Source organism: Microcaecilia unicolor, chromosome 5, assembly GCF_901765095.1.
Source record: "Microcaecilia unicolor chromosome 5, aMicUni1.1, whole genome shotgun sequence".
Lineage (NCBI taxonomy): Eukaryota > Metazoa > Chordata > Amphibia > Gymnophiona > Siphonopidae > Microcaecilia > Microcaecilia unicolor.
Window position 1 is genome coordinate 246,547,509 of NC_044035.1, and position 27,204 is coordinate 246,574,712.

Below are 27,204 nucleotides of genomic sequence, written 5' to 3' on the forward strand. Positions count from 1 at the left end.
ACCTTTTCTCATCGCCCGTTGATTACTTCTTGATTAACATTTTTCTTTCAAAATGTTGTGCCTGACTTTTAAGGCTTATCACTTAGGTGCTCCTTCTTATTTATTTAAGTTTGTTACTCCCTACACTTACAACCAGATCGTTGAGTTACCTTGATAGTTACCGTTTCACTCTGCCTACCCCCTAAAGTGGCCTGGTACAAATATACGAGATCATCTGCCTTTTTCTATTTAGCACCTAAATTATGGAATGCTTTACCCCATTATATTAGAGCTGAACGTTCCTTTGTTAAATTCAAATCTCATTTAAAGACCCACTGTTTTAAACTTACGTTTGGACCTGTCAGTTCATAATAGCTAGCCTGGGAGATGAATGCTCAGTATCTGTGTGGCTTCCTTTCCTTACTCTCCTGTTCAGTCCCCTTTCTCTTACCTTGATGGATGTTTGTAGTACCTTTTCTATGAATATATTGATGTTCTTTTCCTCTGGTTTCTATATTTGTATTGATTGTAAACCGCCTTGACCATTTTTGAAAAGGCAATATATATCATGGATACTAATAAACATGAACATATTAATTTCCCTTCCCCAAGTATATGTGTTCTTCTGGTGTGCAATAACCAGCCCATGCTTTTACAAGGGTAAATGCAAGTTTACCTGCGTAAATCACTTGGATTAAATCCCTCTTATATTGTAAATCCTTTTGGGCAAGAGCTTATTGCACCTAAATTACTTATGATGCTGTAAGCCAACCTGTGCATTATTTGGAAAGGCAGTCTAAAATCAGACTTGTAATTTATTATATACTGAGAATGACAAGGACAAATCAAACTCGGGTATACATATAAAGATACCATGTAAAATGAGTTTATTTTGTTGGGCAGACTGGATGGACTGTACAGGTCTTTTATTTGCCGTCATTTACTATGTTATGTTACCCCTAACACAGATTGAGTTACATGGTTTTTGGTTTGCTTTTTGAGGGAGAGGGATGCTAGGTGAGTTTGCACAGATCTTGGTTTGCTGCCATTTTTCCACTATGTATCTTGCTGATACATTAGTGACAAAAACCAATGAGAACGCTTCTTATGTCCTAGGGAAAACAAAATATTCCCCCCTCCCAAAAAAATGGCCAAAGACACCCTCACCATAAACCAGCTGAAATGTTGAGCATGTCCCAAATCCTTAGCAATTTTTTTTTTAATCTCTTTATTGGTGCATGAAGCCAAACACAATCTCATACAGTATTTGCAAAACACTATATTAGCATTAGCACTACAATCACTTTTAAAGGTAACAAAAAAACATAACACTGACCTTCATGTCTTTTTCATTAACTCCCGTGCCCCCTTAGAGTTACCCCCTTGTTCCCTCCCTTTGCCCTCCCACCTTCCCCATGCTTCCTGTTGTCTATACCGTGCTTATCCTGGATTCTCTAAGTCAAGGCTGTGTCGTGAGAACAAGGAGAGCGCCCTCCCCCACAAATCTCGATACTGACGCTTTCCCAAAGAGGCAGAAAATTTGTGCGCTGTGATTACCCAGTTAGCCATCTCAATCATACAGTTCTTCCACGCATCCAGTGCCGGAGGCTCTGCATCAATCCAAACTTGCAAGATACATTTCTTAATTAGTACCATTGCCAGCAATACGAATTTGCACTGCATAACCCCCAGTCCCTGTTCTCTCAGTGAGTCCCCACATCCCAGCATAGTGACTGAATATTTCCATTCCACTGATCTCTGTAAGATAATCCCAATAGCACTCAGCGCACCGGCCCGTAAAGCATGTAATGTTGGGCACTCCATGAAGGAGTGTAAAAACGTACCCACTCCACTCCCACACTTATTGCAAACTGCATCCTCCCACATCCCTAGGGTCTTTCCCCTTTCTTTAGTGATGTGCACCCTGTAAAGAATTCTGTACTGTATATCTTGTAGAGAGGCATTTGGGGTCAACTTGCTCAAATTCCCAAAAGTCCCCCTGAAGACGGTCCGCTGAAATGTCCTCTACCACATCCTTGCTCCAAAGATCCGCTAAGTGTGATAAGTGTTGCCCTTTTTGGTTATCTTTGAGCACTCGGCACCATTGCGCCAACTTGTTAAAGTGGGGTGGCATCTGCAAAAACAAGTGATCCAGTTGTGTAAAGCAGGCCACCGCTCGGCTCCTGCATTCCACACTCAATACATAGTCTCTCACCTGGAGATATGCAAAGAATTGGGAGCCAGGGATCTGCAGTTCTTTTTGTACTTCTGCAAACGTTGGAAACACATCCTCTCCCGTTCTCCTAAATTGGCCTATAAAGTGGCATCCTTTCTCTCGCCACCCTTGGAATACCGATGCTCCAATTCCTGCTGGGAAGGCCAAATTCCCCACCAATGGGAGAAACGGGCTGGCCCCTTTAACCACTCCCCCCTGCCCTCTCCACCACCTCCATGCCCGCTGCAGGGCCGCCACATAGGGATTCTCCACTAATTTCCTAGCTCCTACCACCACCCAGGACTAGAACAGTGAACGGGTCGTTCGGTCTACACCAACTCTCCCAGAAGCCTCCACGTGCGTAGAAACCCTTCCCTGAGATCAGTTCATGGATCCACCGCATCAGTGCCACCACATTGTAAGCGCATATGTCTGGCAACCTAAGTCCTCCCTGTCTCCGGTCATAAGTTAGTTTAATATAAGCTATCCGCGACTTCTTTGCATGCCATATAAAAGTACCTATCATACTCCGGTACAGACTGACTTCTGCTGTCCACACCCACAATGGAAGCATTTGTAATGGGTATAAAAGTTTAAGTAAGACCACCATTTTTATCGAGGCTATTCATCCCAGAAAATTCAGCAGTAGGCCTTTCCACTTGCGGCACAGCTGTTTCACCTCTTCTAATCTATATAGCACATTCCTCTTGTATACCCATGTCTGGTTAGCACTTAGATAGACCCCCAAGTAACGGATACCTCCCACTGCCCATTTCAGAGGGAAACTCTGCAGCTCCTTGCTATTACACGGCACACTAATGGGTAATGCTTCAGATTTCTCGAAATTGATGCTAAGACCCGAGAATTCTCCAAAACTCTGGATGATGGACATAACTATCGGCAAAGTGCGCGACGCTTCCTCCATCATCAGCAACATGTCATCTGCAAATAATTTGATTCTGTGTTCCTCTCCCCCCACTTTAAGCCCTTTGAGCTCTTCCTCCCCCTTTATTCTTGCTGCCAGCGGTTCGAAGGACAGAATGAAAAGTAATGGTAACAGTGGGCAGCCCTGCCGGGTCCCACCCTTTAAGGAAAACACATCCATGAGAGAGTCGTTAATAATGATTTGTGCTGTTGGTGTACTATACAGGGCCCGGACCCAACTCGAAAAATCACCCTGGATGCCGAATCGTCCCATGACCCAAAACAGATACTCCCACACCACCTTGTCAAAGGCTTTTTCGGCATCCAGGCTAGCCAGAATTGCATCTCCAGATCTTCCCCTCCCCTCTAGCAAGGCTCGGCCCACTGTTAAAATGTTGGCCGACGCAAATCTTCCTTTAATAAAGCCCACCTGGTCTGAATGAATCAGGCTGGGGACTACTTGGCCCAGTCGGTCTGCTAACACCGCCGCCAATATTTTTACATCTTGATTGAGTAATGAAATTGGTCTATAAGAGCCTACCAATTCCTCATTCTTCCCCGGCTTTGGGAGCACAGTAATATAAGCATGATTCATTACCTGTCCCATACTGACCCCCTCCTTCACTTCTTCACACATCGCTATAAAAGGTAGATTGATTACCCATTGGACCTCTTTACCCTGCAGAGGCGCATTCAACATTCTTTGCTGGTCTCCTGTCAACTAGGGGATGCCCACCTTTTTGAAAAATTCCCTACACTTGTCTTCAGAGAAGGACCCCTCCTTATAAAGGGACGTGTAAAAATTCACAAACTCCTTTTGAATCTCTTTATGCTCTGTTATTAACTTCCCCCCTCCGTCCCTTATTTTGCTGATAAACTTCCCCCCCCCCCCCGATTGTTTCACCAAAGCAGCCAATAACTTACCAGTTTTATTGCCCCATTGATGTAACCTATACTTAAATAATTGGATATTGTAGAGTGCCCCTGCATTCAGAACCGCCTGCATCTCTTTCCTACATTGGGTATACACCTTCCTGTTATTCTCAGAGGAGGACCCAATAAGGTTCCGTCGGGCATCTCGCAATTTCAGAGTAAGAGCCCCGATTTGCGCTTCCTGTTTTTTCCTCTGAGAGGTGGCATATGCAATAATTTTTCCCCAAATCACCGCCTTTGCAGCCTCCCAGTGTACCCTTGCATTCACCGATTGCGCGTCATTATCCCTGACATAATCCAGCCAACTCTGCTACAAGAACGCGCGAAAGTCCCTACTCTGATACATTGCCGGATTCATCCGCCATCGGGTCGTCTTTCCCCCTCCTCCTCATTTCAATTCCACCCACACTGGGGCATGGTCAGAGATATCTGGCTCTCCAATTCCCGTGTGAGTCGTTCTTAAACTCACCGAGTGGGACACAAGCAGAATGTCCAAGCGTGAATGTACTCCATGTGGGTGTGAGAAAAAAGTATAATCATGTTCTTCTAAATGTTGCATGTGCCAAATGTCCACCAACTCCAAATGCCTCATTACCATATTCACTCCTCCCTCCTCATGGGCCTTCCCTGCTCTCCTTGGGGGCTTGCAGTCTATGGATGGATCACTTGTAATGTTGAAGTCTCCCCCTATGATAAGATGATAGTCATCTAATGGCATCAATTTTGCCACCAGTGTGGTAAACAATTTGTGCGTGTATTCATTGGGGAAGAGCCCCACTGCAGAGCCCCAGTTTAACGCCTTGCAATAAGCCCGTCACTACAATGAATCTCCCCTCTGGATCTTGGTACATTGCATGCATATTGAACGCCACTGATTTCCGAATCATTATGGCTACCCCTCACTGTCGCCTGTTGTATGCTGCAAAGTAGATATCACCTACCCAATCCCTTTTTAATTTGAGATGTTCATTTCTACTGAGATGTGTTTCCTGTATTAAAGCTACATCAATTTTATGCTTCCTCAGTGTTTGTAAGATTTTTGCACGCTTTACCGGGGAGTGCACTCCATCAACATTCAACGATACTATTTTTAGACTAGCCATGCCACTCTGTACTCAGCAACCATCACTGCATAACTCCTTGAAATGCACTGGGAACCTCCCAGCCAAACTCCCAGCGCAGCATCATTCTCATCTGGTTTCTGCTCAATCAATTGGGTCACGCTTCCCTCATTCCCACTTGCTTGCTCTCCAAATTCCCTCATCATTGTTCAGATCCAGGACTGCAATTGCCCCCTCCCCCCTCCTCCCTCTCTCCCCCTCCCTGCCCCAACACCCCCTCCCTTATCTCTGCCTTCCCCCTCCCTTCCCAACCTATACTCTCCCAACCAATCCTGCCCCCTTGCTATCCACCTGCCTGTCTATGATACTTTGTATTTCTCTGATACATGGGATACTCTCAGACAGATGTAGCAAAAAGAATTGGGCATGAAAATGAAAGTGACTTTGCTGCATACTTTGCCAACAAAATTAAAAGTCTCCACCAGGATTCACAGGCAGGCCCACCCAAACTCACCCCCTCCTGATACAGACATATGGGACTCTTTTAACCCAATAACAGAGGAGAACCTTGACAAAATCCTAAGAGACCTTTGAACAATTACCTGCTCCCTCGACCCCTGCCCATCAGAGCTATAGTGCAGCAGGCAAGCAGGGGCCTCATAGAAGGCGCCACAAAAATTGTGAACGCCTCTCTTTCTAATGGGTGACTACTAACAGCAGGACCAATTGATGCAGAGTATTGTGGACATAAAGGCAATTGTAAGGAGCATTAATGGGTTGTGACTCCTGAGCTTGACGAAGTTTAGTAGCAAACTGATATTAACAGTACTACAAAATTGTAAAATAGGAGTTTAGCCTAATGTTTCTAGAGTGACTTAAAGAGATGACAGCGTAACCCTAGTAGCGCTCTAGAAATGTTAAGTAGTAGTAGTAGATGACAACAATTCCTAAAAGTCCTAGTTTTCAATTGGGAGGTTTTTTCTTGTTCAATTTTCCCTGTAAGTGTATAATTAAATTCTGTTAAATATATTTACTTTGATCCTAGGCATTTTGAGATGTTCTTGAATAGTAAGACAGTGGTAATTTCTCCCTCACTATCTATATTACCAGTTACATCTATTTTGTAATCTAAGAAGATATGCCCTAAGGGACAAATTCTATAAGTAGCACCGAAAATTCAGCGCCGCTAATGTGTCACGCTTATAAAGAGAATGTGTCCTTTATAGAATCATTCTTAGAAATAAGCTGCACCTATCTGCAGGTGCCTGCAATTCGGGCCTAAATACTGGTGCCTAAGTTAGGCGCACTTAGGCATGATTCTGTATCAACAGGCATAAAATCCAGGAACTCCCCTAACCATACCACCAAATTGTTATGCACGATAGGATTTATGCCCAACCATTATAGAATCAGATATGCGCTTAAATCTTATTGCCAATTAGTGCTCATAATTGTTATCACCCAATTATCAGTGTTGACTAGCTTGTTCAGTTAAGTTGTGCACATTTTTTATAGAATCCTGCTAATCATGTCTTTAATCAGCGGTGATTTTTCAGGCGCCTTATATAGAATTTGGCCCTAAGTGCCCTCTATTGCCTAGAGTTATATTTCTTTATTTCCTACATTTGTGCCTTGCTCCCATGATGTTAATGGTGGACTGAAGATGGCTCATAAGTAGTTTATTTCTTCTTTGTAATATTGTTTTGTGTGTGTCATCAATATTTTTCATGTTTCCATCTTTTCTGTTTCAAGAGTTATCCTTGGTAATAATTGTAAATGCGTAATAACATTTTTTTAAAAATCACTAGCTAAGGACCTGGTTTACTAAGGCGTGTTAGCGTTTTTAATGCATCTACAATTAGCACACGTGTTAACCATGTAGCAACATTTTGCAACCTGATACAACCAATGGTACTAAGCCACTTAGATTACTGCAATGGAATTTATGCAGGATGTAAAGAACAAACCTTAAACTTCAGACCGATCAAAACACGGCAGCTAGGCTTATATTTGGTAAAACGCGATTTGAAAGCGCAAAACCCATCCGTGAAAAACTACACTGGCTCCCAATCAAAGAACGCATTGCCTTCAAAATCTGCACCATGGTTCACAAAATCATCTACGGAGAAGCCCCGAGTTACATGACAGACTTGATCGACTTACCAATTAGAAATACATCTGAATCTTTGTCTATTAGATTGTAAGCTCTTTGAGCAGGGACTGTCTTTCTTCTATGTTTGTGCAGCGCTGCGTACGCCTTGTAGCACTATAGAAATGCTAAATAGTAGTAGTAGTAGTAATCAACACGATCTTATCTAAATCTGCACTACCCAAGCTGCAAAGGACTTAAATACAAAACAACTTACGCATCTAGTTTTTCCTACATAAGCACACAACTGTGGAACGCATTACGAAAAGCCTTGAAAACGACGTACGACCACCTAAACTTCCGGAAATCACTAAAAACCAACCTGTTTAAAAAGGCATACCCTACCAATCCAACTTAAATGCCTAAATAGGTGGGAAAATGTGGGATATAAATGCAAATAAATAAAATAAAATAAATCTCTGCAACACAACCAAACTAAAGCACGTAATGGACATAACTCTTCCGTTCTCCGATTCCCAAATGTGGCTGTGCCACATGAACTTGATCTTACCACAACATCACCCTGTATTTGTTCACACCGGAGCCTGCAAAGGCCTCTCCGGTACTATGTAAGCCACATTGAGCCTACAAATAGGTGGGAAAGTGTGGGATACAAATGTAACAAATAAATAAATAAATTTACCCAGTCAATATCGGGGTAATTGAAATCTCCCATTATTATTGTGTTGCCCAGTTTGTGTCCCTAATTTTCTTTAACATTTCCACATCCGTCTGTTCATCCTGGCCAGGTGGATGATAGTACACTCCTATCACTATCCTTTTCTCCTTTACACATGGAATTTCAATCCAGGGATTCCAAGGTGAGTTTTGTTTCCTGCAGAATTTTCAATCTATTTGATTCAAGGCTCTCCTTAACATACAGTGCCAACCCTCCACCAATTTGATCCACCCTATCACTACGATATAATTTGTACCCCGGTATGACAGTGTCCCACTGGTTATTCTCCTTCCACCAGGTCTCAGAGATGCCTATTATATCTAATTGTTCATTTAGTGCAATATATTCTAACTGTCCCATCTTATTTCTTAGGCTTCTGGCATTCGCATATAGACATTTCAAATTATGTTTGTTGTTCCTATTTACATCATGCTCAGTTCTTGACAGTACTAATTTGCAATCTTTTGTCTGATTTTTATTTAAGGACACTGTCCAGCTTATTTTCGAAAGAGAAAGACGCCCATATTTCGACCCAAATCGGGAGATCGGCGCCTTTCTCCCGTGGGCGCCCAAATCGGTATAATCGAAAGCCGATTTTGAGCATCTCCAACTACAGTCTGTCGCGGGAACGGACAAAGTTGACGGGGGCATGTCGGAGGCGTGGTGAAGGCGGGACTGGGGCATGTTTATCGGCCGAGGAGAGATGGGTGCCCTCGGCCGATAATCGAAAAAAGATGGACTCCAGAAGCGAGAATTTGGGTCACTTTTTCTGGACCCTTTTTTCTCACGAACAAGTTCCCAAAACGTGCCCCAACTGCCCAGATGGCCACCGGAGGGAATTGGGGATGACCTCCCCTGACTCCCCCAGTGGTCACTAACCTCCTCCCACCCAAAAAAAAAGAACTTTAAAAACTTTTTTTTCCAGCCTGTATGCCAGCCTCAAATGTCATACTCATCACAGCAATATGCAGATCCCTGGAGCAGTTGTTAGTGGGTGCAGTGGACTTCAGCCAGGTGGACCCAGGCCCATCCCCCCCTACCTGTTACACTTGTCCTGGTAAATGGGAGCCCTCCAAACTGCCCCCAAAACCCACTGTACCCACATCTAGGTGCCCCCCTTCAGCCATAAGTGCAATGGCAATGGTGTAGAGTTGTGGGCAGTGCGTTTTGGGGGGGATTTGGGGAGCTCAGCACCCAAGGGAAGGGAGCTATGGACTTGGGAGGTATTTTTAAATTTTTTTTGTAATTGTTACAAGCGCCCCCTAGGGTGCCTGGTTGTCTGGCATGTGAAGGGGGACCAGTGCACTACGAATCCTGGCCCCCTCCCATGACCAAATGCCTTGGATTTGTTCGTTTTTGAGCTGGGCACCTTCGGTTTCCATTATCGCTGAAAAACGATAACGCCCAGCTCAAATCTGCCCAAATGTGATGCATTTGCCTGGCATAAACCGTATTATCGAAAAAAAAGATGGACACCCATCTTTTTCGAAAATACTGTCTGGCCTGCCCCTTCACATACCTGTCCTCAGAGATAGACGCCCATGGAGATGGGCGTTCGCGTTCGATTATGCCCCTCTTTATCTACTACGGTCTCTTTTGCAATCTCAGTATCGGGATACCCTATCTTCCCTGTTTTGGTGATATCTTATCCCGAACCATGCGCTTTTGAGCGACTCTCGGCCTTCCCCCAGTTTCTAGTTTAAAAGCTGCTCTTTCTCCTTTTTAAATTCCAATGCCAGCAGCCTGGTCCCACCCTGGTTAAGGTGGAGCCCATCCTTCGGAATAGGCTCCCCCTTCCCCAGAATGCTGTCCAGTTCCTAACAAATCTAAACCCCCTCCACCCTGCACCATCGTCTCATCCACGCATTGAGACTCCAGAGCTCTGCCTGTCTCTTGGACCCTGCACATGGAATGGGTAGCACTTCAGAAAATGCTACCCTAAAGGTTCTGGATTTGAGCCTTCTACATATGAGCCTAAATTTGGCTTCCACAACCTCTCTTCCCCATTTTCCTATGTCATTGGTACCCACATGTACCAAGACAGCTGGCTCCTCCCCAGCACTATCTAAAATCCTATCTAGGTGACGCGTGAGGTCCGCCACCTTCGCACCTGGCAGGCAAGTCATCAGGCAATCCTCACGTCCACCAGCCACCCAGATATCTATATGTCTAGAATGAAGTTAGAAATAAATGTTCTTTAAATGCTTGAGAATGATCACTTGTCAGAGAGTAAACGCACACTCTACAGCTGACAATCAGGACACCCGTTTTATTACCTGATAGCAAATACAGAGCTCATTTTGTACAACCTGACGGTGAGGTAAGTCCCTTTCCAGGAACAGCGAGATCAGAAGATGATCTTGAGCTGCTTGGGCATGCTCTGAAGTGTTCCAGTAGATGAACTAATAAGATGAGTGGCGATAAGTTCAGAAGAGTTCACAAGAGAAATCCTCGTCCGTAGTTGCCCTTTTCAAATCATTTTTGATATGTCTCCTAAGATAGATGATTGTTTGTGTCCTGTATGTTATGGTTTAATGATGTCATTCTAGAAAATGTTCTCTGAATTCTGGCACTAGGGAAGCTGGGTCTCCCAGACCAAGGACTCTTGTCTTAGATGCCCTATTCTTGCATCAGCCAAAAGTGGGTCACTGGTATTTTCCTTCTGAAGTGCAAGTTCATGCTGTCTTGAAGCATTAGCATTGCTCATTTTTACTGTGGAGCACAAGAGGCTGTAGACAAAGCTTTGTATTGCACTACTATAGTGGCAGGTGTCATACCTCTACATCTGTGTTGCCCTTCATAGTTTTAAACTCGGGTTCAGACAGGGGATAGCTTTTGCCCCTGGGTAGGATTGTGCTAGGTAAAAAATCAATGAGGCAATCAGTAGGCCTATGAGGGTAATTACTCTGCTTCCTTTTTGCAAAATATGTCAGCAAATTCTGCATAAGCATCCAGCAGGCCCTCAATCATACAGCTGCTGCTCTTGGGTGTTCAATGCAAGTGGTTTTGCACATCTGGCTCCAGACTATATCTCCCAATCTCCAGTTGATAGGTTATCAGTACATAGCCATGGTAACCCTAAAATGATGGAATGACATGGATTCTTTACATAGAGTCTGCTGTAAGTTCCACCTCAGGAGTTTCAACTAAGGGTCTACCATCAACTACCACGACTTGAATAGATACTGGCATGGGTCAGAAGAAATCCCAGTAATATAGTGAGTGCTAAGTCCATGAAGTTGCTCACAACCCCAGAATCCAAAAAAGGCTAATGCAGTAGAGTAGACTGACTTTGCCATTGGGCAGTGACATTAAGGGAGACCCTACTTACATCTGTGGAAGGAGCTAGTCACCTAGATGGATCTCCCTAACTCTGTTTACTTGTGAAAATTCACTATACCACTTCTTGAAACAGTGAACATCTAGGTGTTTTATAATAGCTAGCTACTCCAAAGCAGGAAAAATAAACTACAATAATCAAAAAACAAAGATGGCAGAAAAAGGCAGAGTAGCAGGAGAGCACATCATCCTTCGACTCTGAGGTTGACACCATATACTAATTGACCAGCCAAAACTCAATGGCCTTTTTAAACTTCGGGAAGGAAGGAATAGGAGGGAGTTCCAGAGAACCAGATTTAAATAAGAGAAAGTGGAATCATATGAAATATCCAAGTGAAGGTGTGAGGGAGGAGGGAGCAAGAACGGAGTGGTTTGAGAAGATCCCAGAGAATGGATGGGAGGAATAGGGTATTAACAGGAAAGAAAAATATTGATGAATGTCTTTATGCAGTGCTCCGTAAACTGAAGTAAGACCTGAAGCCAGTGTTGAGACTGTAGCAGAGGGAAGATGCCATCTAATAGGCAGACACATAGACAAACCCTTAAGTTCTGGCAGCAGTAGAGTCTCCTTTCATTGAAGAACTTGCTCGGGTTGCTCCTTTCATTGGACAACTTGCTCTGGTAACCACCACTTTCTCAGGTTCTTCAGTTGTAGAGACCACTGAAGCCCTAACAGGAGGTGGAGCTATAAGGGTTAGCCAGGTAAACCTCTAAGGCCTGGCCTTCTCTCTGCCTTCTACCCCAGCAGTCTGCAATCTACAATATGAATAGTGAGCTGACTGTCTAAAGTGAATTAACTACATAGGATAACCCTTCCCTAACGATCTCCGGCATCCCTACTTTATGTTGTTACATCAAAGCCCCTGAGTTTCATTTTATGTGAGAAGTCCCACGTCTAAATTCTGTGGTTTACTCCTCTACAGACCATTTTACCTAATGGAGGAAACATATAATACCTTCGGCATAGGCCCTCCTGTCAGGCTCATCATATATTATCACCATGGCCTGGAAAAATAAATTGAAGGTTAAAACTTCAAATTTTTCTTGTTCAGATAAATTGAAGGCCTAGGCCTGTGAATCCCTTTTCAAAAGGAACACTATAAACCCCTCTTTAATCTGGTCAGTAGAGTATGAGTGGTCTGATCAAGAAATAAAGTCAAGAAACCACATGATAGCTGAACAAAAAGATCCCATGGAACAAATACACAACACCAAAAAAGCAGGAAACAGAAAAAGGCTTGACAAACAAGGGGACTTCAGTAAAAACAGTATTTTAATTCATGTGATATATAAAAGTTGCATAAGGAAACGCTTCCTATGTTGCTGTTACATAAATGACTTGACACAGCACTGTGTTTCAGCACTGCGTGCCTGCCTCAGGAGTCTTGTAGTTGTTTGTCCAGCAATTGGAACTAAACAACTTCAATAACTGATGTCTAATTGTCTTTAAAAGACTGTGCACAAGATCACCACGTAGTCCTTATAGTATTTCTATAGTGGTTTTGTGGATTTGTTTGAATTGTACACCAACATGTTGTGCCTTCTTCTGTTTCCTTCTTTTTTGGTGTTCAAGAAATAACGTCTGCGGTTATTCATGAAGATTCATAAGTACATATGTAATGCCACACTGGGAAAAGACCAAGGGTCCATCGAGCCCAGCATCCTGTCCACGACAGCGGCCAATCCAGGCCAAGGGCACCTGGCAAGCTTCCCAAACGTACAAACATTCTATACATGTTATTCCTGGAATTGTGGATTTTTCCCAAGTCCATTTAGTAGTGGTTTATTGACTTGTCCTTTAGGAAACCGTCTAACCCCTTTTTAAACTCCGCCAAGCTAACCGCCTTCACCATGTTCTCCGGCAACGAAATCCAGAGTTTAATTATGCGTTTGGGTGAAGAAATATTTTCTCCGATTTGTTTTAAATTTACTACACTGTAGTTTCATCGCATGCCCTCTAGTTCTAGTATTTTTGGAAAGCGTGAACAGATGCTTCACATCCATCTGTTCCACTCCACTCATTATTTTATATACCTTTGAATCATTGTGGGTTGAAATTCCATGTATAAAAGGGAAAAAAACGGTGATAGGAGTGTACTACCGTCCGCCTCGCCAGGACGAGCAGGTAGACGCAGAAATGATAAAAGAAATCAGAGATGCGAACAAAATGGGCAATGTGATAATAATGGGTGACTTCAATTATCCAAATATAGACTGGGTAAATTTAACATTGGGACACGCTACAGAGGTACAATTCCTTGATGAAATCAAGGACAGCTTTATGGAGCAGCTGGTGCAGGAGCCGACAAGAGAAGGAAAAATTCTAGACTTGGTCCTTAGTGGAGCGCATGATCTGGTGAGGGACGTTATGGTACTGGGGCCGCTTGATAACAGTGATCATAATATGATCAGTTTTGATATCGACCTTGAAGTAACTGTACACAGAAAGTCAAATATGTTAGCGTTTAACTTTAAAAAAGGAGACTATGATAAAATGAGAAGAACAGTAAAAAAAAAACTTAGGGGGGCAACTGAGAGAGTAAAAACTGTACAACAGGCGTGGACGCTGTTCAAAAATACCATCCTGGAGGCCCAGGCCGTACATATTCTGCGAATTAGAAAAGAAAGACGGAAGTCCAAAAGACAGCTGGCCTGGTTGAAAAGTGAGGTGAAGGAAGCTATTAGGGCTAAAAGAAACGCCTTCAGAAAATGGAAAAAGGAACCATCTGAAAATAACAAGAAGCAGCATAAGGAGTGTCAATGCAAATGCAAGGTGCAGATAAAGAAGGCCAAGAGGGATTACGAAAAAAAGATAGGATTAGAGGCAAAAAAACATAGGAAAATTTTTTTTCGGCATATTAAAAGCAGGAAGCCAGCAAAAGAATCGGTTGGGCCGCTGGATGACCGAGGGGTAAAAGGGGCGATCAAGGAAGACAAAGACGTAGCGGAGAGACTGAACGAATTCTTTGCTTCGGTCTTCACCGAGGAAGATTTGGGTGGGATACCGGTGTTGGAAATGGTATTTCAAGCGGACGAGTCGGAGAAACTTACTGACTTCACGGTAAACCTGGAGGACGTAATGGGGCAGTTCAGCAAACTGAAGAGTAGCAAATCTCCTGGACCGGATGGTATTCATCCTAGAGTACTGATAGAACTGAAAAATGAGCTTGCAGAGCTACTGCTAGTGATATGCAACTTATCCTTAAAATCGAGCGTGGTACCGGAAGATTGGAGGGTGGCCAATGTAACGCCCATTTTTAAAAAAAGGCTCCAGGGGAGATCCGGGAAATTATAGACCGGTGAGTCTGATGTCAGTGCCGGGGAAAATGGTAGAGGCTATTATTAAAAACAAAATTACAGAGCACATCCGAGGACATGGATTACTGAGACCGAGTCAGCACGGCTTTTGTGGGGGGAAATCTTGCCTGACCAATTTACTTCAATTCTTTGAAGGAGTAAACAAACATGTGGACAAAGGGGAACCGGTTGATATTGTGTATCTGGATTTTCAAAAGGCGTTTGACAAGGTACCTCATGAAAGGCTACAGAGGAAATTGGAGGGTCATGGGATAGGAGGAAATGTCCTATTGTGGATTAAAAACTGGTTGAAGGATAGGAAACAGAGAGTGGGGTTAAATGGTCAGTATTCACAAAGGAGAAGGGTAGTTAGTGGGGTTCCTCAGGGGTCTGTGCTAGGACCGCTGCTTTTTAATGTATTTATAAATGATTTAGAGATGGGAGTAACTAGCGAGGTAATTAAATTTGCTGATGACACAAAGTTATTCAAAGTTGTTAAATCACGACAGGATTGTGAAAAATTACAAGAGGACCTTACGAGACTGGGAGACTGGGCGGCTAAATGGCAGATGACGTTTAATGTGAGCAAGTGCAAGGTGATGCATGTGGGAAAAAAGAACCCGAATTATAGCTACGTCATGCAAGGTTCCACGTTAGGAGTTACGGACCAAGAAAGGGATCTGGGTGTCGTCGTCGATAATACACTGAAACCTTCTGCTCAGTGTGCTGCTGCGGCTAGGAAAGCAAATAGAATGTTGGGTATTAATAGGAAAGGTATGGAAAACAGGTGTGAGGATGTTATAATGCCGTTGTATCGCTCCATGGTGCGACCGCACCTTGAGTATTGTGTTCAATTCTGGTCGCCGCATCTCAAGAAAGATATAGTAGAATTGGAAAAGGTGCTGAGAAGGGCGACTAAAATAATAGCGGGGATGGGACGACTTCCTTATGAAGAAAGATTAAGGAGGCTAGGGCTATTCAGCTTGGAGAAGAGACTGCTGAGGGGAGACATGATAGAGGTATATAAAATAATGAGTGGAGTGGAACAGGTGGATGTGAAGCGTCTGTTCACGCTTTCCAAAAATACTAGGACTACGGGGCATGCGATGAAACTACAGTGTAGTAAATTTAAAACAAATCGGAGAAAATATTTCTTCACCCAACATATAATTAAACTCTGGAATTCGTTGCCGGAGAAAGTGGTGAAGGCGGTTAGCTTAGCAGAGTTTAAAAAGGGGTTGGATGGTTTCCTAAAGGACAAGTCCATAAACCGCTACTAAATGGACTTGGGAAAAATCCACAATTCCAGGAATAACATGTATAGAATGTTTGTACATTTGGGAAGCTTGCCAGGTGCCCTTGACCTGGATTGGCCGCTGTCGTGGACAGGATGCTGGGCTCGATGGACCCTTGGTCTTTTCCCAGTATGGCAGTACTTATGTACTTATATCTCCCCTCAGCCGTCTCTTCTCCAAGCTGAAAAGCCCTAGCCTCCTTAGTCTTTCTTCATAGAGAAGTCGTCCCATCCCCGCTATCATTTTAGTCGCCCTTCGCTGCACCTTTTCCAATTCTACTATATCTTTCTTGAGATTCGGCGACTAGAATTCAAAAGGCACTTTTATCTCAAAAAATAAAAAATAACCAAAAAGGTTCCCTTAGCATTCAGAACAGGCACAGGACTTGAAGCTACTTGTGCTGATACAGAAGATGGTACAGTTAGTTGTGGTATGACCAGGGCTAGGACCTCTGGCATATTCCTTTGCAATTCTGCAATTGCTTGCATTGTTGTGATAATTTGGTAGTCAACTGTGGAAGGTGGATCAATTGCTGCTGGTCCAAGTACAGCATCTGGGACATCTCCAGACTTCATAATAGCCCTTTGCAGAGCTGCAAGGGCTTGTGCCATCCTGGTATTGATTGGAAGGTCAGATATAGAGGGTGGCTCAAAATCTGTTGAACTGAGGACAGCTTCAACAGGCACATCTCCAGGTTTCATAGTGGTCCTTGGATAATATCACGACCAGATAGCAATACTACAAGAAATACCAGGGACCCAGGACCTAGACTGTGTGTGTTCTCCTACAGCAGCCTATTTTCTCTTCAGGTTGAGCTTTCCAGTACTCATATTTTATCAAGACTTAAAGCACACTGGTCTCTAAGTACTAAGAAGAGGCTGGAGATGTACAGGAGAACTTCCCCAGAATATGATCAGGGTGTAAGTGCTACCATGCTCCAGAAGGGGCTAAACTGTTTTGCTGAAAAAATTCAACCTTTCTAGATCTCTGTGACACCCGAGTAAGCAAAAGAGACAGTTTCTGTTGTAAATCTGCCACGTAGCGGTATCCTGTTTTTTATTATACAAAAAGTACATTTTATGAAATAGATTCAACATATCATAGATCACTGTTTATTTTCAGTCATTGTACCTCAGACTTATGAACTCCTGATGCAGGCAGTAGTGCCAAAACATGGCCTGTGTCCAGTTCCTATTCACTGTGTGTTTGTTTTAATTAAAGGCATATTCCTTTGAGAACCAAGCTACCCCTAGGTTTTTTTTATTTTTTTTTCTCTTTGTTCATTTGTGGAGTTTGGTTTTTCCCCTTTGTTTGCATGATGTAATGTGAACCAGAAATACGTTAACTTTTAACAAAGTAAAATTTTAGCCATTTTCATATATTTTATCTTGTAATGAAAGTATATGCATAATTTTGTAACACATACATACTTGCACTATGGCGCCACTCTGGAATGCCATTTTTGATATACATTCAGACTTGAATACCCCACTGACTCTGTTTAGTGCAGTGGTCCAGTCTGAACACATACACTCAATGATTGATAAACATTTTGAGAAAAACATGCTATAGTAGTTGGAAGAAATGCCTAAAAATTGTAGATGAATCTAAAATTATTCTGTAATAAGTGATGTTCCTTGTTATAAAGAAAAGATTATAATGACTGTAGCCTTCATACTTTTAGCTTAAAAGTATTTAGGAGAATGCTTTTTAACTTAAGTAAAATTTGGGATAAGCATTTTTACTTGTACTTCAGTAATGGAATTGGCATTTACTTTTGACAAATAGCTTTTATAGGAGGGATGCACTTAAGTTACAATAGTTTTCTAAGGGAAGGTATTCACGTATTTTTCCTTTGAAAATTACTTGAGGAAATACATGCACACATTTCCATCTGCCACTTGGTATCCACAAATTTCCTACTTCATTTCACATTCATATTTGCCTGTTTTATAAAGTGTGCACCTAAGTTCATTATCTGATCAAGACAGATAAATTTATGTGCATATCAGGTGTATGTTCTTAAGTTTGAAGTGCATATGCTTCAGGCCATTTTAGAAAAAGCCATTTGTGCATGATAACACAATAAATGCCTTTTATAATTACCACAGGATGCTGGTAGGTCTGACAGCGGGCCTGCTGCTATTTACTAGGAATGTGCTTTCATTTGAAATGAAATAGTTAATGTTGTTTCAGTTTCCTATTTTGGTTCATTATATTTCCAAAATTAAATGAAAAAACTGAATGAAAAATTGTATTTCATTTTCAGCTGAAACCTGGGGGGGGGGGGCGGTTGGCAGTGGTGGGTCTCTTTTTCCTTAAGTTCCCTTGTAAATGCCTGGTCATATATAAAAATGATAAGTTTGTTTTTTGTTTTCATCCCCAAGAAAAACTCAGTACTGCCAATTTGTTTTAAAAAAAATCACCTAGTTCGGCAACATCTCCCTAGTCCCCTCATCAACCTTTTTTATTATAACTATTTGGATGTACAGAAGTACATAAGTAATGCCATACTGGGAAAAGACCAAAGGTCCATCGAGCCCAGCATCCTGTCCCCGACAGTGGCCAATCCAGGTCAAGGGCACCTGGCAAGCTGTAACTCACACCCTTTCAGTAGCAGCTCAGAAGTCATATTCAGGTACACCAGGCCTTTCCCTGTTCACAGAGGATTTAAAATCCAAGTTTGTACCTGAGGCAGTGGGAAGTAAACTGATTGGCCAAAGGAGCATCAGTAGGATTTGACCCTTGCTTGTCTGGCTTTTAGCCCACTGCTCTAACTACTAAGCTACTTCTCCACTCTTAGTCATCTGTGGGTATTTAAGGGGAAGAAGCAACACAAGTTGCTTCTGCAGGGCCGTGCCAACACGGTAAGCGAGGTAAGCATGACAGGGAGGCGCTTCCCTCTGGGGGGCGCCGCTGCACCATGCTCACCTCGCTCGCCCTCCCGCTCCCATTGTTCAACTTCCCGCCCTCTTCTCCCCCCCCCCCCCCAACATCCCTTTTCTTTTTTTTTTCTTTTTAAATTTACCTCCGTGGCGGTCCAGCAGCGCAGCGTCAGTGAAGGAGGCGGCGCTCCCGACGTCTCTAGCCTTCCCTTCGCTGTGTTCCGCCTTCTTCTGACGTCATTTCCTTGAACACAGCGAAGGGAAGGCTAGAGACGTCGGGAGCGCCACCTCCTTCACTGACGCTGCGCTGCTGGACCGCCATGGAGGTAAATTTAAAAAGAAAAAAAAGAAAAGGGATGTTGGGGGGGGGGGGAGAGAAGTGGGCGGGCAGTTGAACAATGGGAGCGGGAGGGCAGGGGAGAGACGAGAGCATGGATGCGAAGGGGGAGGGGAGAAGAGGGCGGGCCAAGTCAGGCCAACTGGGACATGATGGGACATGGGAGCGAGAGGAGAGAGAGGAGCATGGATGCGAGTGGGGGGTCATGGAAGGGAGAGAGGGGAATTGCTGGATAGGAATTAATGGAGGGTGACAGAGGAGCATGGATGGGAGGGGCAGGGCTCAGGGAGCGAGGGGAATTGCTGGAAAAGGATGAATGGAGGGGGCGGGGACAGAGGAGCATGGATTGGGAGGGCAGGGCTCAGGGAGAGAGGGGAATTGCTGGAAAGGGATGAATGGAGGGGGCAGGGGACAGAGGAGCATGGATGGGCATGGATTGGGAGGGCAGGGCTCAGGGAGAGAGGGGAATTGCTGGATAGGGATGAATGGAGGGGGCAGGGGACAGAGGAGCATGGATGAGAGGGCAGGGCGCAGGGAGAGAGGAGAAATTGCTGGACATAGAGGGGAGGGAAGAGAGATGAAGGAGATGAAATGAGGGAAAAGGAAGAGAGGAGAAAAACTGCACATGGATGAAGAAAATAGGCAGAAGCTGAGGACCAGAAATGAAGAAAAAAGATGGAAAGGAAGCCCTGGAAACGGAGTTAAGAGGACAGATAGCAGCAGAATCAGATACTGGGCCAGCATGATCAGAAAAAGAAAGTCACCAGACAACAAAGGTAGAAAAAAAATCATTTTATTTTCATTTTAGTGTTTGGAATATGTCCACTTTGAGAATTTACATCTGCTATCTTATTTTGCAATGTATAGCAATTTGTTTCTAAGAATATTGCTGACAATTCCTGTCAGTGTGGCAAGTGGTGAGCGATCATTTTCACGGGGGGGGGGTGGGGGGGAGGGAGGGCCGCCACCACCAACTGATAGTCTGCAGGGGGGGGCGCCAACTGATAGTCTGCAGGGGGGCGCCAGAGACCCTTGGCACGGCCCTGTGCTTCTGTCACACTGGTACTGGGGATTTGCTTCTTTCTCTTGAAAATCTAAAGAAGGAGTTACAGAGGGAGGACCTATGGGAAGCAGAGGCCTAGAGGAGAATGGCACCAGGGAAGCTTTTTAAAATTCTGGAGCTGTAGGGGGGGGGGGGGGGGGGGGTCTGTAGGATGAGGGAAGCCCTGGAGCTTGGGAAGCTGAAGCAACTGTTACCAAGCCCAAGAGGATAGGGTTTCAAATTCTGATGATTAGTTTAGTTTTGCTTCTTAGTTTGATTTTAAATTGGGTTATAAGTCAAACAATCAAAAAAATTTGAAATAAAAAATACTTTGGAACAAATTATTTAAGTAGTACTGAAAAAAACCACTCAGTGCTATTCTTTAAGAGGTGCTGAAAGTTAGGCGCCGTTTATAGAACAGCACTTAGCACCGGGATCAGCGCCTAACTTTTAGATGCGAAGATTTGCACCAAGTAAACCCTGGTGCAGATCCCCCGTATTCTACAGCAGAAATAAATTGTAGGAACGTCCTCAATTTGCCCATGACCCTCTCATGGCCACACCCCCTTTTTGGGATTGCGTGTTACGTGCACATTCCCGCAACAAAAACTGCACTTGTAAATTTTAATTAATGCCAATTAGCACCAATAATTGATTATTTCTTAGCATCAGCTCCACTGATCTGAACCCCAGTGTGTGCTATCCCTTCCTACCAGCAGGTGGAGGTAGAGAAAACGGAATTATTGGCACTAATTAGCATATTATTGAATGAAATTACGCACGTGCCCAAATTTGTGCATGCAATTTTAAGCACCATTCATAGAATTTGAGGGTTTATGTGTATACCTGTAATATGTAGGGCCATGTCTTTCCCCACTCTTATATCCTTCTAGGACTGGCTCTTGAGTGGAGGAGTAGCCTAGTGGTTAGTGCTGTGGACCTTGATCCTGTGGAACTAGGTTCAATTCCCACAGTAGCTCCTTGTGACTCTGGGCAAGTCAGTTAACCTCCATTGCCCCAGGTACAAAGTACCTGTATGTACTATGTAACCCACTTTGAATTTAGTTGCCAAAAAACACAGAAAGGCGGTATATCAAGTCCCATTCCCTTTCCTTTTTCCTCTGCCTCTCCTTTCTCCCCCATCCTTTATTTTATGGTAATTTTTTCTCTGTAGTTTTCTTTATTGTAACTTGGGTGGACAAGATAAAGAAGGGACATTCAATTAAAAGGGCGAGTATCAACTTGTGATGTTATTAGGAAGAAATAGTGAAGGTATAAAAAGAACAGGTAGTATTCCAGTGTAAAATGGAGGGAGGGGGTGGGGTCTCAAATCCAACCTAGAAATATCTCTCCTTGGTCCAGTCTTCCTACTATCACCAGTCCCGCTTTGTCTTGTCTGCGTTTCTTCTTTCCGGTGCTAAATTATTCTTATTTCTTAGTAAATTTTCTTTTCTTATTGTAACTCAGGAAGTTAGATCTGTGGACTTGAAAGAGGAGGGCGGCTCCACTTCAGCACATTTTCTGTTAAGGGAGGTAAGTATTGGCTCCCTGAACTTATCAGGAGGTAAAAGGGAAGGTCTACAAAGAATTAATGGCATTCTAAATAAGTGGGGGCACATCCAGCACACTAGTTTATCAAATTAATCCTTTTTGATGGGCTTAGAACTATCTGGCTTTGCCGCAGCCCTACCACTCTGGCATTTCTGCCACTGCCACCACAACCCGTTCTCCGTCTGTCTTTACCTCTCTCTTGTAGTGTATAATTTCCTCCTTTTCCATCCTTTTCTTTTTCAAACTCAGGCGGTTAAATCTCTGGATAAGGTAGACCAGCAGTCCATGTCTACACAGAACCTCTTAATGGCGGTGAGTATCTGGGCCTTGATGTGATCAGTTGGTAAGAGAGAGGTCATAGGAAAAATAGCATCATAATGGACATCAAAGGAGGACATTTAGAAATTCAGCTTAGGAAGCAGTAAGTCATGCAGGTTGTGTTTAGGCGCCACTCTTAGTTGGCTCAGTTCAAACCCTCATCTCTCTAGTTTGGCTTCTTTACCCTCTCTAGTGCTGTGTGAGTTCTACTGTGTAAATGTCCTTTTGTTTTTGTAACTCAGGTAGTTAGATCTATGGACAAGATAGAGGATGAGGGTTCCATTTCTACACACTCCTTATTAAAGGCGGTGAGTATGAGCATTCTGTGGTTATTAAGAGGAAAGAGTCACAGTATAGAAAGAACAGATATGGAGGTTCATTTTCAAAGCACATAGACTTAAAAATTACTATGTAATTTCTGTGTGCTTTGAAAATGAGCACCACTGTGTTCTAATCTAAACCAAGGAAGAGCACTTGAACATTCAACCTGTAAAATAAGAAGTCATTTATGTTAGTATGGCCTGTGTCGTGTAGATCTCTCTCATCTTCCTGGATCAATTCTGTTTCTCTTCTCTTCTTTGGATTAGTAATTTTTATTTTCTTCAAAAATTGTCAATTATTTTTGCACAGAAAACTATGGGCTCGATATTCAGCTGGCAGTAGGCAGTGCTTTTGCTGTCCACTGCCGGTATCCCGGTGACTGGCATTGAATATCCAAGTTTTTTTAAACTGTTAAAAAATCAAGTGGCTATACCACCATTCAGCGCTAACCAGTTAACTTTTTAGGAGTTAAAGATAGGACAGCTATTTATGCAGTCCTATTTGATTGCTAAATGTATTGGGTTAGGCGCTAAATATCAGGGCCTAACTGGATAAGTCGTGTGATATAGCTGGTTATGCGCTAGGTGCTAACCAGCAATATTCAACAGAGATAACTAGTTATCTCTCGCTGAATATTAAGCGGTTAGGCACAGATATGCTATTTAACTGGTCAGCGGTTAAATAGCTTTGAATATCAGAGGATATGTGCACAGGTTTTGGACACTTGATGATAGACATAAACAGGGGGTTAAAGTAGCACAAGTTTGAAACTTGTGAGCAGTAGCTCCAGTCATTAGTCTTTTAACCCTGGCTACTGTCTTTTTGTGCTTCTTTCATATCCATTCATATTTGAATTATCTTAAGAAAGAATCTGTCTAAAGTGGAAAGTGTATCTCACATTTTTTTTTACCTTATATTTCAGTCTGAAAAGCTGAACAGTATGTTGGCTGCAAACTCTAAAGGGCATTAGGGAAATTTTAAATATTAATAGGGCAACAAATTTGTCCAGGAAGTGGATAGGGAGAGAAAAGAGGGGTGTTGATGAGAAGCACATTATCTTAAAAGTAGCCACAGTCTCAAACCCCAGGACAGCATCCCAGCTTCGTAAAAACAGGACATGATTTTATAAGAGGATATCTATGTCTGTGAGACATAGGTGCCTATTTTATAAAGGCATATAAGATATATATCTCTTGTCTTAAAGGAAGTGAAGGCTTAAATACAAAAACCACTATAACATTCCAGCCATATAATAATTCCAAAACAATTGTACTATTCAAAATAGACATTATAATCATAATTCATAGAAATATTTTTAACTTTGTGCTGAACACAGCTCTCTCATTTAGGGGTCCTGCAGTAGTGGCGGAGGCTATTTTTCCTGTGCGCCAGGGCCCTTTTCACCACAGCTGGTAAAAAACCCAAGAAAATTGCCATGCGATAAGATAACTCCTTACCACATGGCCATGCGGCAGGGAGAACTTACCGCCACCTATTGAGGTGGCAGTAAGGGCTCTCGCAGTAACTTGGGTGGTAACCCAAAACTACCGCTGGCGGTAGTTCAGTTTTAGAATGCAGTAAGCCCGCGTTGGGCTTACAGACGCATTGTAAAAGGGCCCCTCACTGCTTTAAACTTGTTATAAGTCCCAATTTCTCTATACATGCATATTTAAAACAGTCTTTAGTAATTTATTCATCAACATTATTTTGTGCAAAAAAATCTTTTCAAAAAACTATATATAAATAGGACATATCTGACAATCACTGTTCCTTAAAAATAGGGTACACCACATACAATTCCACAGAAAAGCAGCACATTCATGTTTCGAGCCTAAGCTCTGCATCAGGACATGTCTATGTACGGTTGTAAAATTTCAAAGCATCTAAAAATAGACAAAAAACAACTTTAGCAAAATTGATATGCACATGCACCCCAAATAACCCATGTATAAAAGAAGTATATATGTTTATTTATGTGTCCCTTGCTTACTACAAAAATCCCTTTTTTAAGAAACCTGCGTTATCCCTAATTACTTCAGGACAGCATAACCAGAAAAACAAAATAAGTACATAAGTAATGCCATACTGGGAAAAGACCAAGGGTCCATCGAGCCCAGCATCTTGTCCATGACAGCGGCCAATCCAGGCCAAGGGCACCTGGCAAGCTTCCCAACGTACAAACATTCTATACATGCTATTCCTGGGATTTTGGATTTTTCCAAGTCCGTTTAGTAGCGGTTTATGGACTTGTCCTTTAGAAAACCGTCCAACCCCTTTTTAAACTCTGCTAAGCTAACCGCCTTCACCACATTTTCTGGCAATGAGTTCCAGAGTTTAATTACACGTTGGGTGAAGAAATATTTTCTCCGATTTGTTTTAAATTTACTACACTGTAGTTTAATCGCATGCCCCCTAGTCCTAGTAGTTTTTGGAAAGCGTGAACAGACGCTTTACATCCACCTGTTCCACTCCACTCATTATTTTATATACCTCTATCATGTCTCCCCTCAGCCGTCTCTTCTCCAAGCTGAATAGCCCTAGCCTCCTTAGTCTTTCTTCATAGGGAAGTCGTCCCATCCCCGCTATCATTTTAGTCGCCCTTCTCTGCACCTTTTCCAATTCTACTATATCTTTCTTGAGATGCGGCGACCAGAATTGAACACAATACTCAAGGTGCGGTCGCACCATGGAGCGATACAACGGCATTATAACATCCTCACACCTGTTTTCCATACCTTTCCTAATAATACCCAACATTCTATTCGCTTTCCTAGCCACAGCAGCACACTGAGCAGAAGGTTTCAGTGTATTATCGACGACGACACCCAGATCCCTTTCTTGGTCCGTAACTCCTAACGTGGAACCTTGCATGACGTAGCTATAATTTGGGTTCTTTTTTCCCACATGCATCACCTTGCACTTGCTCACATTAAACGTCATCTGCCATTTAGCCGCCCAGTCTCCCAGTCTCGTAAGGTCCTCTTGTAATTTTTCACAATCCTGTCGCGAGTTAACGACTTTGAATAACTTTGTGTCATCAGCAAATTTAATTACCTCGCTAGTTACTCCCATCTCTAAATCATTTATAAATATATTAAAAAGCAGCGGTCCTAGCACAGACCCCTGAGGAACCCCACTAACTACCCTTCTCCTTTGTGAATACTGACCATTTAACCCCACTCTCTGTTTCCTATCCTTCAACCAGTTTTTAATCCACAATAGGACATTTCCTCCTATCCCATGACCCTCCAATTTCCTCTGTAGCCTTTCATGAGGTACCTTGTCAAACGCCTTTTGAAAATCCAGATACACAATATCAACCGGCTCCCCTTTGTCCACATGTTTGTTTACTCCTTCAAAGAATTGAAGTAAATTGGTCAGGCAAGATTTCCCCCCACAAAAGCCGTGCTGACTCGGTCTCAGTAATCCATGTCCTCAGATGTGCTCTGTAATTTTGTTTTTAATAATAGCCTCTACCATTTTCCCCGGCACCGACGTCAGACTCACTGGTCTATAATTTCCCGGATCTCCCTTGGAGCCTTTTTTTAAAATGGGCGTTACATTGGCCACCCTCCAATCTTCCGGTACCACGCTTGAATTTAAGGATAAGTTGCATATCACTAGCACTAGCTCCGCAAGCTCATTTTTCAGTTCTATCAGTACTCTAGGATGAATACCATCCGGTCCAGGAGATTTGCTACTCTTCAGTTTGCCGAACTGCCCCATTACGTCCTCCAGGTTTACCGTGAAGTCAGTAAGTTTCTCCGACTCGTCCGCTTGAAATACCATTTCCGACACCGGTATCCCACCCAAATCTTCCTCGGTGAAGACCGAAGCAAAGAATTCATTCAGTCTCTCCGCTACGTCTTTGTCTTCCTTGATCGCCCCTTTTACCCCTCGGTCATCCAGCGGCCCAACCGATTCTTTTGCCGGCTTCCTGCTTTTAATATACCTAATGGCACCATTTAACTATACAGAACCAATAGAAAAAAAGAACATGTGACCCCCACCCCCTCCAATCAGAGCAGTATCTGCCCATTCCACTGTCATTCAACCTAGAAGAGGAAATAGTATTCAATTTGTAAATCCAGAATTGTTCCCAGTAGACCAACCTCTCTACACAATCGCCACCCAATGGATGGAGGAAGGTACATAATCACTCTCCATCTAATATCTTTTATAGAAACACTAAGGGAGCAGTTTCCTTCTTTGTATGAATGTGACTTTTTTGTTAATTTAAAAGTAAACGAATCAAATGCTGAGTTCTGTCCACATATACTTTAGAACAGGGGGAATACAATTACATAAATCACAACCGCAGATTCACAAGAAGTTACATGCTGTCAGGCTTTCAAAGCAGAACCTGAATACACGTGGGCAGCAAGGCAGGAAACTGGACTAGGACTCACAGACAGACAATACTACACAAAGTAGGAAGTGGACAAGCTAAATGACATGAACTGAAAGCTGCCACGCAGCCACTGAAACAGGGTACAAATACTGACAGACAAGAGACAGGGCTGAAAGCTGTAGAGCAGCCACTAAAACAGGGTACAAATACTGACAGACAAGAGACAGGACTGAAAGCTGCAAAGCAGCCACTAAGCAAGAGACACAGACAAACAGAAACTAGACAAGGAATACAGACCAGAAACAAGACTAGGGAAGTAAGCAAATAAACCTAAGCTAAACTACACACAGATAACTAGAAACAGACAAGGAACTAAACAGAAAACCAGACTAGGCAGAAGTGCAACAAAGCACCAACAAACCAGGGACCTTAGACGATGCAAAGGCCAACCCAGAAGGTTCCAGGTGGCAACAAACCCATCAGCAGCTGAAACTCAGCCGCAGGAATCACGAGGCAGCCACGGGCGAG

The 27,204-nt window shown here is 43.1% G+C and overlaps 1 protein-coding gene across 8 annotated transcripts in view; it reads left to right on the forward strand.

The window, feature by feature from the left end:
* The window catches only part of TEX55 (testis expressed 55), a 185,849-nt gene that overhangs the window by 48,295 nt on the left and 110,350 nt on the right, over positions 1–27,204 (forward strand). For 7 of the 8 annotated variants that reach the window (XM_030205079.1, XM_030205085.1, XM_030205083.1 and 4 more), the window contains exons 4-6: positions 21,603–21,668; positions 21,936–21,998; positions 22,247–22,312. The exons of the other annotated variant lie outside the window; for it this stretch is intronic. In XM_030205079.1, the coding sequence (XP_030060939.1) occupies positions 21,603–21,668; positions 21,936–21,998; positions 22,247–22,312 (195 nt within the window). The remainder of the gene's footprint in view (positions 1–21,602; positions 21,669–21,935; positions 21,999–22,246; positions 22,313–27,204) is intronic. 8 annotated transcript variants of the gene reach the window in all.